Source organism: Bos grunniens, chromosome 23 (genome assembly GCF_055505025.1).
Source record: "Bos grunniens cultivar Pamir isolate PY7600 chromosome 23, Bosgru_T2T1.0, whole genome shotgun sequence".
NCBI lineage: Eukaryota > Metazoa > Chordata > Mammalia > Artiodactyla > Bovidae > Bos > Bos grunniens.
In genome coordinates, this window is record NC_141187.1 from 33,391,791 (window position 1) to 33,405,142 (window position 13,352).

The window sequence follows — 13,352 nt, forward strand, 5'->3', positions numbered from 1 at the left end:
AGTTATGACCAACCTAGACAGCATATTCAAAAGCAGAGACATTACTTTGTCAACAAAGGTCCATGTAGTCAAGGCTATGGTTTTTCCAGTGGTCATGTATGGATGTGAGAGTTGGACCATAAAGAAAGCTGAGTGTTGAAGCACTGATGTTTTTGAACTGTGCTGTTGGAGAAGACTCTTGAGAGTCCCTTGGACTGCAAGGAGATCCAACCAGTCCATCCTAAAGGAGATCACTCCTGGGTGTTCATTGGTAGGACTGATGTTGAAGCTGAAACTCCAGTATTTTGGCCACCTGATGCGAAGAGCTGACTCATTTGAAAAGACCCTGATGCTGGGAAAGATTGAGGGCAGGTGGAAAAGGGGACCACAGAGGATGAGATGGTTGGATGGCTTCACCGACTCAATGGACATGGGTTTGGGTGGACTGCAGGAGTTGGTGATGGACAGGGAGGCCTGGTGTGCTGTGGTTCATGGGGTCACAAAGAGTTGGACACGACTGAGCAACTGAACTGAACTTCATTTATTTTTTCCTTTCACAGAGGCAGTGTGTCTAGGGCCCCTTTTCCTTAATGGATTTCCACATGTTCTTTTCTCTGCCAAAGTTGCTTAGGTACCCATAAGATGTGATTCTCCATATCCAGGGAGTTAAATTGAGCCAAAAAATGGAGCAGGCAGTTTGAAGCATCCCTGTTTTAGGAGTCTCTACTCTTGCAAAGGTGGCTCAGCTGAGTTTGAAATGCCCACCCAATCCACTGGGGCTGCTTCTGTATCTGAAATAGACCTGGTGGGAGGTGAGAAGGTGCATGTATTACCATTTCGAAACCATGTCTGCCAGGTCCACTCCTCTGGAAGCTTCCTCCGACCATGGGACCATGGGGTAGTGGCTGCCAGAAGCAAGTAGCACTCTGTTTATCACAACCGCAGTCACTTTAATCTCTGCAGGTGGAAGCCAGCATATGCAGACTTGGAAATCCTGACATCCTCTCTGACTTCCCACCCTGTGAATAGATCAACAGGTGAAGGTGGTAGATTATTTCTATACGTACTTCTATCTTTACATAAGTTTTCACATGTTTATATGAGGTTTTACAAGGAACAAAGTGATTTCTCATGTGCTCTCCGTTTGATTGGCTTTTCAAAACCCTGGGAGGTGCTATTATCCCATTGTACAGATGAAAAGCCTGATTTTTCAGGGATGGCAGATGACACACCCCCAGTCAGAAACTTGAGAAACGACGGAGCTGGAATACAGACCAAGATATTTTTTCTTCCAAACTCCCATTTCTTTTCAGAATATCTCACTGCAGGTCTGTGTTATGTGTACATACATGTGGTTATATATGTATGCACAGACATACCACTTTGTACAGGCTTATTGTATAGGGATTTTTAAAAGATGAAGCTGGGTGTGGCCTTCTATTAATCCAGCCTTATGAATTCATCAGCTATTTCTTGAGTGACTAGAATATGCTAGGCAATGTCAGACTACAGCTAGCAATACAGCATGGACCATCCAAGCCTCCAGCCCCAAATGCAGACTTTAGAGTAGCAGAGATATGGTTAAAACCAGACCTTGACTGCAGAGGAAAGAGCAGAAGGGGCAAAGGAGAAGGCAGATTGAGAAGATGTGCCTTCTAACTCCTGTGTAAGGAAATGGCCATTGAACCAGGTAGTTAATGAAACTCTTCTTCCCTCTTGGTATCATATTTCATTTCTTCATGCCAGGCTGGAATTTGGGGAGCCTGTTCCTATTCCAATATTTTATATACAGCTCTCACAAAATAAGTGGTGTTGAAAAATTAAATAATGTTATTTGTGCTGTTCTTTAGAGTTCCAAACAATTTTTTCATTCTCATAGTTACTTAAGGTACATATTACCTCCATTTTACAGATGAAGAAGCTGGGGTTCAAAATGAACTTGACTAAGGCCACAGTTTTTAAAGATAAGAACCTTAAGTCCTTGAATTTCTGATCGTTTTCCACCATCCCAGCAGAATATTAGAACAATTTCCATTTTGCTGGAAAGCAGGGTTTGTTATTTCAGTATTGTTTTGTGTGCCTACCAACAGAGGACAGGTTACATAAACGGTGAGGCATCCCCAAAGTACAAAAACATTAGACAATGCACAGTACCCTCTGTGTTCACATTTGGAAAGTTTTCCAAGATATACTGTTAGAGAAAAGAGCAACTGTATCAGTCAGCTATGTTTTAAGAACGAAAGTTGGAGATAAGGGGAAAGAAAAAATACATTCACGCTTGACTCATATCGGCATGAATTAACAACAGGCAAATATATAAGGAGAATAACGTTACTTAGGGGGCAGTGGGGCAATCCAGTAAAGGAGTGGATTCTCAACATATGCCTGGTTATTTCAATTCCTTTGGACCCTCTCAATGTATCCTGGTGATCCATTGGCTAAGACTGTGGGCTCACATTGCAGGGGCCCTGGGTTTAATCCCTGGTCAGGGAACAAGATCCCACATGAAAGAAAGAAAGTGAAGTCACTAAGTTGTGTTCCATTCTTTGCTACCCCACAGACTGTAGCCTGTCAGGTTCCTCCATCCATGGGATGTTCCAGGCAAGAATACTAGAGTGCGTTACCATTTCTTTCTCCAGAGCATCTTCCTGACCCAGGGATCAAACCCTAGTCTCCTGCATTGCAGACAGATTCTTTATCATCTGAGCCACTTTAAAGAGCCCAGATCCCACATGCTGCAACTAAACCTGTGTTCTGCAACTAAAAGCTGGCAAAGCCAAATAAATAGATAATTTTTAAAATGTATTACTTATTCAAGAAATTAGATACATTTTGTACCAAAGATAGCTTCTCCACAATAATAGTTCCCATCCCTCCCCTTTCACTCTCCTTATCCCCAAGACACACAGTACACACAATGAAAGAAACCCAGAGTAAGTTTTTAATAGAAAAAATTTTGCACGTGCAGGATCAATCAGTGATATCAGAACACTGACACCAATCCATTTATTTCTGAGCATTGATGAGTTTGACAGACACTCTGGATCGAGGCATCTCTTTGTAACAAGAAGCTTTTGAAACCTAAGGGAAGAGAAGAAACCAAAGTAAATGTATTTGGGAACTTCTTTCTTAACCTTCCTCAACATATGCAGAAAAAGGTACCAACCTGTTTCCTCATAACTGGTTCTATTCTTTCTGAGTATTGTGCATGCTAAGTCACTTCTGTCTTATCCGACTTTTTGTGACCCTATGGACTGTAGCCCCCCAGTCTCCTCTGTCCATGGGATTCTCCAGGAAAGAATACTGGAGTTGGTCGTCAAGCCTTCCACCAGGGGATCTTCTGAAACCAGGGATCAAACCCACGTCTCTTATGTCTCATGCATTGGCAGGCGGGTTCTTTACAACTAGCGCCACCTCATTTCCTTACATACACACTCCCTGTGGTAAGAGGACACAGCATCCCTGGGAAGATGCTCTAATTTTGCTCTTCAGATAGAGTTGTCAGATTTGGCTAATCAGTTCAGTTGAGTTCAGTTCAGTCACTCAGTCGTGTCCGACTCTGCAGCCGCATGAGCTGCAGCAGTGCGCCAGGCCTCCTTGTCTATCACCAAATCCAGGAATCTACCCAAACTCATGTCCATTGAGTTGGTGATGCCATCCAACCATCTCGTCCTCTGTCTTCCCCTTTTCCTCCTGCCCTCAATCTTTCCCAGCATCACGGTCTTTTCAAATGAGTCAGCTCTTCACATCATATGGCCAAAGTATTGGAGTTTCAGCTTTAACATCAGTCCTTCCTCCCAGGGTTGATCTCCTTTAGGATGGACTGGTTGGATCTCCTTGCAGTCCAGGGAACTCTCAAGAGTCTTCTCCAACACCACAGTTCAAAAGCATCAGTTGTTTGGTGCTCAGCTTTCTTTATAGTCCAACTCTCACATCCATACATGACTACTGGAAAAACCACAGCTTTGACTAGAGGGACCTTTGTTAGCAAAGTGATGTCTCTGCTTTTTAATATGCTGTCTAGATTGGCTAATAAAAATACAATATGCCCAGTTAAATCTGAATTGAAGATAAACAACAATTTTTGTTGTACTATAATATGTGTGGTTGTTGTTGTTTAGTCTGTAAGTGGTGTCTAACTCTTTGTGACCCCAAGAACTATAAGCCCCTAGATGATTCTGTCCATGGGATTTTCCAAGCAAGACTACTTCAGTGGGTTGCCATTTCCTTCTCCAGGAGATATTCCTGATCCAGGGATCGAACCCGCACCTCCTGCATTGGCAAGTGGATTCTTTACCACTGAGCCACCAGGGAATCCAGCATAGCGTGTCCCATACAATATTTGGGGGCATACTTATAGTAAAACAATTATTTGTTAATTAACTGATATTCAAATTTAACTGAGCATCCTATATTTTATCTGGCAACCATATCCCTAGATGCTACTAGGAGGAAACTGGTTAAGTGCACTTGAGCATATCAGCCCAGAGGGACAAGAAGTCCCTAGCCTGGTGTTACAAACAGAACTTTCTGCACTGACAGACATGTTCTATATCTTTGCTGTTCAAAGCAGAAACCACCAGCAACTTGAAATATGCTTAGTGCAATTGAGGACCTGAATTTTTTTAAAATTTCATTTTATTTAAATTTAAAATGTCACATGTGGCCTGTGGCCTATATTGGACAGAGTAGCTCAAGAATCAGTCATGTATCTCCCTCCAAATGTAGCAAATGGAATTTAAAACCGTTGGTGGTTAAAAAGTTTCATCACCTAGGAATAAACTCACAAATCCTTGCATATTAATGATCTGTTTCTGTGCAGATAGAAGTTCTGTTGCCAACACATTAATCCGGAGTATTCACTCAGAGTATTTCCTGAGTATCTATTATTTGGGATGATGGGCTAGGATATGGAGATGTATGATAGAATTTTTCAACAAACTCTCTCCATAGAAAATCGTGTTAACTGGATAATCCCAGTATTAGAATGTAAAAGGCTCTGAGGTGCCCCTATGTGCTGAGCAGGCATTGTAAGGAATGAAACAGCATTGACTTGGTCACATACGCCAGCTGAGTGCTCCTTTTCTTTCCATTATTCTAAACAAACATTTAGTAACCATAGACCCAATAGGGCATTAAAGAAGATTCTTTTATAAATCATATTGGCCAGCAGAGAAAACAAACCAATGGCTCAGACCATAAAGCATCTGACTGCAATGGGGGAGACTTGGGTTGGATCCCTGGGTTGGGAAGATCCCCTGGAAGAGGGCATGGCAACCCACTCCAGTGTTCTTGCCTGGAGAATCCACATGGACAGGGAAGCCTGGCAGGCTACAGTCCATGGTGTCACAAAGAGTCGGACACAACGGAGCAACTAAGCACAGGGCCACTAAGAGTTATCAGAAGACATTGTCTGATGAGGTTAGTGCAGAAACCTCTGGAAGAAGGTAGAGTATGGAAAACAAATGCAGCATACGGTGTTTCCAAGTTTCACTGCAGCCCTAGTAGCTGTGTAGGGCAGTGGGAAACGTATTAACAATGGTTCATTTCAGTTCAGTTGCTCAGTCATGTCTGACTCAGTCATGTCTGCGACCTCATGGACTGCAGCACACCAGGCCTCCCTTTCTATCACCAACTCCCGGAGTTTACTCAAACTCTCGTCCATTGAGTCAGTGATGCCACCCAACAATCTCATCCTCTGTTGTCCCCTTCTTATCCCACCTTCAATCTTTCCCAGCATCAGGGTCTTTTCAAATGAGTCAGTTCTATGCATCAGGTGGCCAAAGTATTGGAGTTTCAGCTTCTGCATCAGTCCTTCCAATGAATATTCAGGACTAATTTCCTTTAGGGTGGACTGGTTGGATCTTATTGCAGTCCAAGGGACTCTCAAGAGTCTTCTCCAACACCACAGTTCAAAAGCATCAATTCTTGGGCCCTCAGCTGGCTTCCCTGGAAGCTTGGACGGTAAAGCGTGTGCCTACAATGCGGGAGACCCGGGTTCGATCCCTGGGTCAGGAAGATCCCCTGGAGAAGGAAATGGCAACTCACTCCAGTATTCATGCCTGGAAAATCCCATGGACGGAGGAGCCTGGTGGGCTACAGTCCATGGGGTTGCAAAGAATCGGACATGGCTGAGCGACTTCTCTTCTTCACAGCTGTCTTTATACTCCAACTCTGACATCCATATATGACTACTGGAAAAACCTTATGTTTGACTAGACGGACCTCTTTTGGAAAAGTAATGTCTCTGCTTTTTAATATGCTGTCTAGGTTGGTCATAACTTTTCTTCCAAGGAGCAAGTGTCTTTTAATTTCATGGCTGCAGTCACTATCTGCAGTGATTTTGGAGCTCCTGAAAAATAAAGTCTGTCACTCTTTCCATTGTTTCCTCATCTACTTGCCATGAAGTGATGGGACCAGATGCCGTGATCTTAGTTTTATGAATGTTTTAAGCCAACTTTTTCACTCTTACTTTCATCAAGAGGCTCTTTAGTTTATCTTCACTTTCTGCCATAAGGGTGGTGTCGCCCTTACGTAACAATGGTTACTGGGCAGATATTTTTATATAGAAACAGAAATAACCATGTCCTTTCTGGGCTCTGAGTGTGCTTTCTGGGGTGCAGCATCCATTCCCTGGTTCACTCACCAGAGAGTTGAGTCCCAGGCCCTCTCTGAGAAGTTGGGATGTCTACATGCCATGCTCCCCTTCATGGAACAGTCTAATGGGGAAAGGCAAACAACATGGGATCTTATAAAGACAATCTTAGACTGTATTTTAAAGGCTCTCAACAGGATGATTCAAAGAAAGTAACTTGGAGTGAGAAATAAACAGAGGTTACTTTGTTTATTTTACTTTTTATATTTGAGGTTACTCTACACATGCTTCTTTTAACACTTGACACACAGATGTTTACAGAAGGTAATGATCTCTCCTTATATAACCTCACATAATGGGGCTTTTATTTCTAGATGGGAGACACCCTCTCTTCTCTAGTTTCTTTTTTTTTTTTCTTATTTATTTACTTATCTATCTAATACTGCTTTGCTTTGCGAAGGGTTGAGTGTATCTTAATAAATTTTAATATATTGCCAGGAATTTTTCTCAAGAGATTATACAACTGTGGCAATCCTTTCTCACCCTTATCATCCTAAGTCTTACTAGTTTTCGGGCTTGTCTATCCATAGGTGAAGGGCTTCCCTCATGGTTCAGCAGATATTTACTTATCTATCTAATACTGCTTTGCTTTGCGAAGGGTTGAGTGTATCTTAATAAATTTTAATATATTGCCAGGAAATTTTCTCAAGAGATTATACAACTGTGGCAATCCTTTCTCACCCTTATCATCCTAAGTCTTACTAGTTTTCGGGCTTGTCTATCCATAGGTGAAGGGCTTCCCTCATGGTTCAGCAGATATTTACTTATCTATCTAATACTGCTTTGCTTTGCGAAGGGTTGAGTGTATCTTAATAAATTTTAATATATTGCCAGGAAATTTTCTCAAGAGATTATACAACTGTGGCAATCCTTTCTCACCCTTATCATCCTAAGTCTTACTAGTTTTCGGGCTTGTCTATCCATAGGTGAAGGGCTTCCCTCATGGTTCAGCAGTGAAGAATCCACCTGCAAATGTAGGAGACCCATGTTCAATCCCTGAGTCAAAAAGATCCTCTGGGGAAGGAAATAGCAACCCACTCCAGTATTCTTGCCTGGGAAATCCCATGGACCGAGGAGCTTGGCAGGGTATAGTCCACGGAGTCACAAAGAGTCGGACACAGCTTAACTACTAAAGAATGACAACAACATCCATAGGTGAGAAATGCTATTCCTTTGTTGCTGTGATATGCATAACCTAACTTCTAGGAAAGTGAACACTTCTATATATATTGGTTTGTTTTTTCTCATATGCATTCTCTATTTGAATTTGATAAAATGTATACAGTATCCTCGGAGAAGGCAATGGCACCCCACTCCAGTACTTTTGCCTGGAAAATCCCATGGACGGAGGAGCCTGGTAGGCTGCTGTCCATGAGGTCGCTAGAGTTGGACACAACTGAGCGACTTCACTTTCACTTTTCACTTTCATGCATTGGAGACGGAAATGGCAACCCACTCCAGTGTTCTTCCCTGGAGAATCCCAGGGAGGGGGAAGCCTGGTGGGCTGTCGTCTATGGGGTCGCACAAGAGTCGGACACGAGTGAAGCGACTTAGCAGCAGCAGCAGCATACAATATCCTGTTTAATATTTCTTTTCTATTATTGTTTGCGCTTTTCTTAGCAGTTTGCAGCTGTTCCTTGTAAATTAAAGTCATTAACCTTTTGTGTATGATGTTTTGCAAATCCTTTATTTCGATGTACTGCTTGTTTTGTACTCTCTTTATGGTATATTGCATCTTTATTTTTATCTTATGTTGTCTGTGTACCTTTCTATATGGCATTTGTGTTTCCTGGATGGCTTAATAATGACACCTCCCCCTCAAAACACACATGTACAAACTGAGGTTATAAAAAATCTTCCCTAAAATTTCATTTAGCATTTCTATTTTACATTAGATCATTAATCCATCTGGCTAGATCAATTTCAGATAGGTCTGTCTGGAGAAGAGAACGAGCTCACCAAAAAAATCAGAGGATGGGCATTGCAGAGAATGAGATCAACAGTACAAGTGTCTTGAAGTACCAAGGAGCCTGGCAGGTGGAAGAGAGACCAGTGTAGCTGGACAGAGAGATGTAATGAAGTCAGGTAGGTAGACTGAGGCTAGAGGTGGTCATGGATGACTCTTCAGGACATGGAAAGGAGTATGGTGAATAAATTAAGATATGTATTAAAGGTATGGGTAATGTGACTTACCAATTTCTATTGGTGCTATACTGATAATGCTTATTAAGTTTTTTCATAAATTCGTCTACTTATTAATGATACAGTTTTCTGGGTTTAAATATAGACTATATCTGCCTTTTGGTAGATCTCCTGATGATGCTAATGTTAGTTTGCTACAAGATCAAGGTGCTGAAGTAAGAAAGAGAGGGAAGAATTCTGGAGCTACATATATGACCCCTGATTCTTAATTTTAGTATATATGGGAAACCCTCAATTAAATTTCTAATGTCTTCTAATAACCCACATGCATTATGCTTAACAGGAATATTTATAATTGAGTTCAACAAATAACAAACCCTTAAAAGATAACCTGCTTCTAATTTTAAAATACATACAATTATTTTTTTACAAGTGATTATAAGATGTACCACACTTGTAAAAAAAGAGCTCACATGATACATTTAAAAAATAGAAAGTGAATGGCTGACAGATGGAGTAATGGGAGGATATTGCTGTACAGATTATTTGGAAATTTTAAACAAGATTTTGTAACTGATTGTGTTGTATTAAACTGATCTGTAGAGTTCAGAATATCCTATATAACTGAATGATGATTCTGTCTCAATCTCACGTCTCAATAAATCTCTGAGATAAACTTTTGTCCCTAGTGCCTAGATGTCTTCAGTAATTGCAAGGCATAGGTTTACCATTCTCATCAACTTGCCCCAATTTAAATGGTCCTCTCCAGGACCCTTGAGGCATGGTAGATGGAAACCTACTCAAGGGCTGGAAACCAAAGAAAGCTACTGAGAGTTTATTGCCCACTAGAGAATTTCCCCAAGTGGTAACTAGGGCTTTTGGATATAAACAGTGACATTTCAAAGTTGGAGGCACAAAACTATGTTGGAGAGGAGAAGCTAGGCCTGAACAGTGAGGAATGTTCTCTGGTTGGGGAATGGCCTCTTAACAGTGTCTCTTAGGTAACAGCTTGTCAAATGACACCTTCTCTGTTTCTTTGAAGCTCTCAAAATAAGTGGCCAATGCAAACTGAATTTTTCAGAATGAGTTTTCTACTGGTAAGAGAAGATGTTATTACCAGCCTGTTAGTCTGTGTGTAATTAATGTCACCTCTGGTAATAAACTGACCCTCTAGTATTCTAGCCCTTTATTAGGTGCTTCCTAATGGCTCAGCCTCTGACCCAGCTCAACATTTTCTCAGTGTCATTATCAAGTGTTTATTGTATGCCAGGGTCTATGCTATCAACAATTTAACAAGATGGGATCCTTGACCAAAAGGAGGTTTTGATGAAATACAGAAAATTAATACACTGTATCATTCACTCTTAAATAGTCCAATACAAAATTTTGTTATTGGAATCCAGAGGGGAGAATTTAAGTCTTCTCTAATTCCTTTCTTCATTTACCACAATAAATTACCTTATCAAGTCCTATGGTTTTTTACCAAACCATCTTTCCACTTGTGCCCTTGTTTCACTTGTCACATACTAAATGTGTATTGGATAACACAGAAATGTGTGGCTTTGTAAAGCAATCATCCTCCAATTAAAAATAAATTTGAAAAAATGTAGGAAAAAATAAAAGTGCTGTGTGAAAAATAACAAGTGTGGGTCACACATTCTGAAGATTAACCTCCCTTCCAGAATGTATATTCCAGGACGATCACCTCTCCTCTTTGTCTTAAAATTCTCAAGAAATTAGGATGAAATTAGTAACACTTGGTATGTGGGCAAAGTTAAATCCTTTATGTATTATTGAGTTTTACTCTTTTCATAATTCTGATAATCTCCTAGAGAGCCATTGGTTATAAAATAGCCAGTGATTAGAAGTACTGGCTTCCTGACTTTGGGGCTTAGACAAGTTGTTTATGTCCTCTTCCGTTCCCTTTCTCTTTAAAATTGGGATAGGAATAAATAGTACTTATCTCTAGGATTGTTGGGTTAAACTAATATGCTGGACCAACAGTGATACACATAAGTGCTTAGTAAGTTTTGGTTATTACTCTTGAGCCCCCTGCATTCTAATGTCAGAACTCATACTGCTGAGCCCATCTTTTCATCACAAGAAAAGGCATACAGGAAAAAATGGACGCAGGAAGTTGAGGTCACACACCTAGTTAAGTGTTGGAGCTGGCAAGCTGGCAAGTTAACGAAAAGTATCCCAAAGTTTATATAAAGCAATTCCAACCTAAGAATCCAAGTTCTCCAACATAAAGGTATTGTTGGGCAGAAAGAACACAGTCCTCTTAGGGTACCCCTACCTGAGGTTGGACTTTCCCCAAACGGATTTTCAGTCTGGCTATCATTAAAAACCTGGGAGGTTTTAATGCGTGGTCATCAAGATGCTCATTTCTTTTTCTGCCACTTTGCCTTCACCAAACACCCATACACTAGCCAGGTCTTTGGTTAGTGGTTTCAAGGCCAGGCTGGGGGTGGGGCTGGGGGGTGGGGGTGGGGTGGGTAGCTCAGGAGGAGGGGAAGAGCGGGATGGAAGCTCCAAGACTGCAGGATGTCTGTGTCAAAGTTAAGAGGAAGGTGTGTCCAGGGGAACCAGCTACTGTTTAGATGATCTGTCCCCACACATCTGGATTTGAATGCTCCAAACCAACTGATTTCCATGCAAAACGCTTCAGTGAAGCCTCAGGAGTGTTTGAGTGTGGGTGCGTCTCCCTAGGCTGCCTAGGTCCCACATTTTGGCGTACTCAGCCTCCTTGTCTACTCCTTTAAGTACAAATTGAGTCATCCAAAATACTTTATGAGACTCAATCCTGGAAAAGAGGATCCTAGGGATTTTTGTACAGTGCTAGGTCCCCTGGTAGCTCAGACGGTAAAGCGTCTATCAATGTGGGAGACCTGGGTTCGATTCCTGGGTCGGTAAGATTTCTTGGAGAAGGAAATGGCAACCCACTCCAGTACTCTTCCCTAGAAAATCCTATGGACGGAGAAGCCTGGTGCAGGTTACTGTCCATGGGGTCGCAAAGAGTCGGACACGACTGAGCGACTTCACTTTCACTTTTCACTTTCATGCATTGGAGAAGGAAATGGCAACCCACTCCAGTGTTCTTGCCTGGAGAATCCCAGGGACTGGGGAGCCTGGTGGGCTGCCGTCTATGGGGTCGCACAGAGTCGGACACGACTGAAGCGACTCATCATCATCATCAGCAGCAGCAGCAGCAGCAACAGTAGTCAACTATTTTGGGGAAGACTACAGTCCTGCTCTAACCCTTTAAGGGCTGCGTTGGGAACCTAGAAACTTGAACCTTCTGATTCAGGCACTAATCTAGGGTTCCTGGAGAAGGCAATGGCAACCCACTCTAGCATTCTTGCCTGGAGAATTCCTTGGACAGAGGTGCCTGGCACGCTGCAGGCCATGGGGTCGCAAGAGTCAGACACGACTTAAGAATAGCACACAATCCACCTTACATACAAAACTACTAGGTTAGAAATTAGCCCCAAATATCAATTTGTAAATGGGGAAGACACAATTCAAGTCTAGATTGTCTGTTCTAAGCTACCACATGTTAACTCCAGGCAGCTTTTCAGAAGCCCCTTTCTAAACACGTGCTTTTGTTTCAAACGGTAGTTTGAAAGTTAAGCGGAGACCCTGATTTCCTTACGTAAGGACATGAAGGGTTCATTGCAGAGCGAGGCGTCTGAGAAGCTCTGGCCATCTTGCTCGGCACATTTGCTCTCATCATCCAAGTAATGTCAAAACAAGTTTACCGAGACCAATTAAACCTTTAGGCCTTACCTTCCAAAGCCATATATCACCTCACTATCAGAAATGCGTAACTACTTTGTGAATCAGGCCTTAATCAACTTACTTTATACTTTGAACCTTTTGTAAAAATAAAAGGTAATTTTCTTGTAATGCTTTAGCTTTCGTAAAAATTTTACTTACCTTTTTTGCTTTTTTTACAAATACAGTGATACCAGCTCTTCTTTTGAAATAGTGGGGGCTCTGAAAAGAGCCTTTGGGTTTGAAAGCACTTCCGGAAACTCAGGTCTCAGTCCAATTACTTGCCCTTGGCCTTATGGTGACTCTCGGTTTTCTTTGGCAGCAGCACCGCCTGGATGTTAGGCAGCACACCACCCTGAGCGATGGTCACACGACCCAGCAGCTTGTTGAGCTCCTCGTCGTTGCGGATGGCCAGCTGTAAATGGCGCGGGATGATACGGGTCTTCTTGTTGTCGCGCGCCGCGTTGCCCGCCAGCTCCAAGATCTCGGCCGTCAGGTACTCCAACACCGCCGCCAGATACACCGGGGCCCCAGCGCCTACACGCTCGGCGTAATTGCCCTTACGTAGTAGACGATGGACTCTCCCCACCGGGAACTGGAGCCCCGCCCGCGAAGAACGAGACTTGGCCTTTGCTCGCGCCTTACCTCCTTGTTTGCCACGTCCAGACATAGCAAGTATAAAAAAAGGGCAAAAAACAACACAGTCTCTCAAAGTACACCAAGTCTAGAAGTAGGTAGAACACTGCTGCTTTTATAGGCATTTCCTGGGGAGTAAATCCGGTTGTTTGATTGGTTATTA

General features: G+C 42.3%; 1 protein-coding gene across 5 annotated transcripts; it reads right to left on the minus strand.

Moving 5' to 3' along the window:
• Positions 1–505: 505 nt before the first annotated feature.
• On the minus strand, positions 506–13,279 carry LOC147347558 (histone H2A type 1-C). 5 transcript variants are annotated; one of them, XM_086369899.1, is made up of 3 exons: positions 12,716–13,279; positions 6,626–6,698; positions 2,898–3,060 (listed from the first exon to the last, which is right to left on the minus strand). In XM_086369899.1, exon 1 carries the CDS (start codon positions 13,221–13,223, stop codon positions 12,831–12,833), a length of 393 nt encoding a protein of 130 aa, XP_086226025.1. In that variant the 5' UTR covers positions 13,224–13,279; the 3' UTR covers positions 2,898–3,060; positions 6,626–6,698; positions 12,716–12,830. The 5 variants fall into 5 exon arrangements, with proteins under 5 accessions (XP_086226023.1, XP_086226025.1, XP_086226022.1 ...); XM_086369898.1 differs by lacking the exons at positions 2,898–3,060; positions 6,626–6,698 and adding exons at positions 7,392–7,600; positions 7,687–7,763; XM_086369897.1 differs by lacking the exons at positions 2,898–3,060; positions 6,626–6,698 and adding an exon at positions 506–998.
• Between the last annotated feature and the right edge of the window lie 73 nt (positions 13,280–13,352).

Bases quoted from the DNA above. Each gene is read 5' to 3' on its own strand.
- LOC147347558 (XM_086369897.1), bottom strand. From the start codon at position 13,223: ATGTCTGGACGTGGCAAACAAGGAGGTAAGGCGCGAGCAAAGGCCAAG.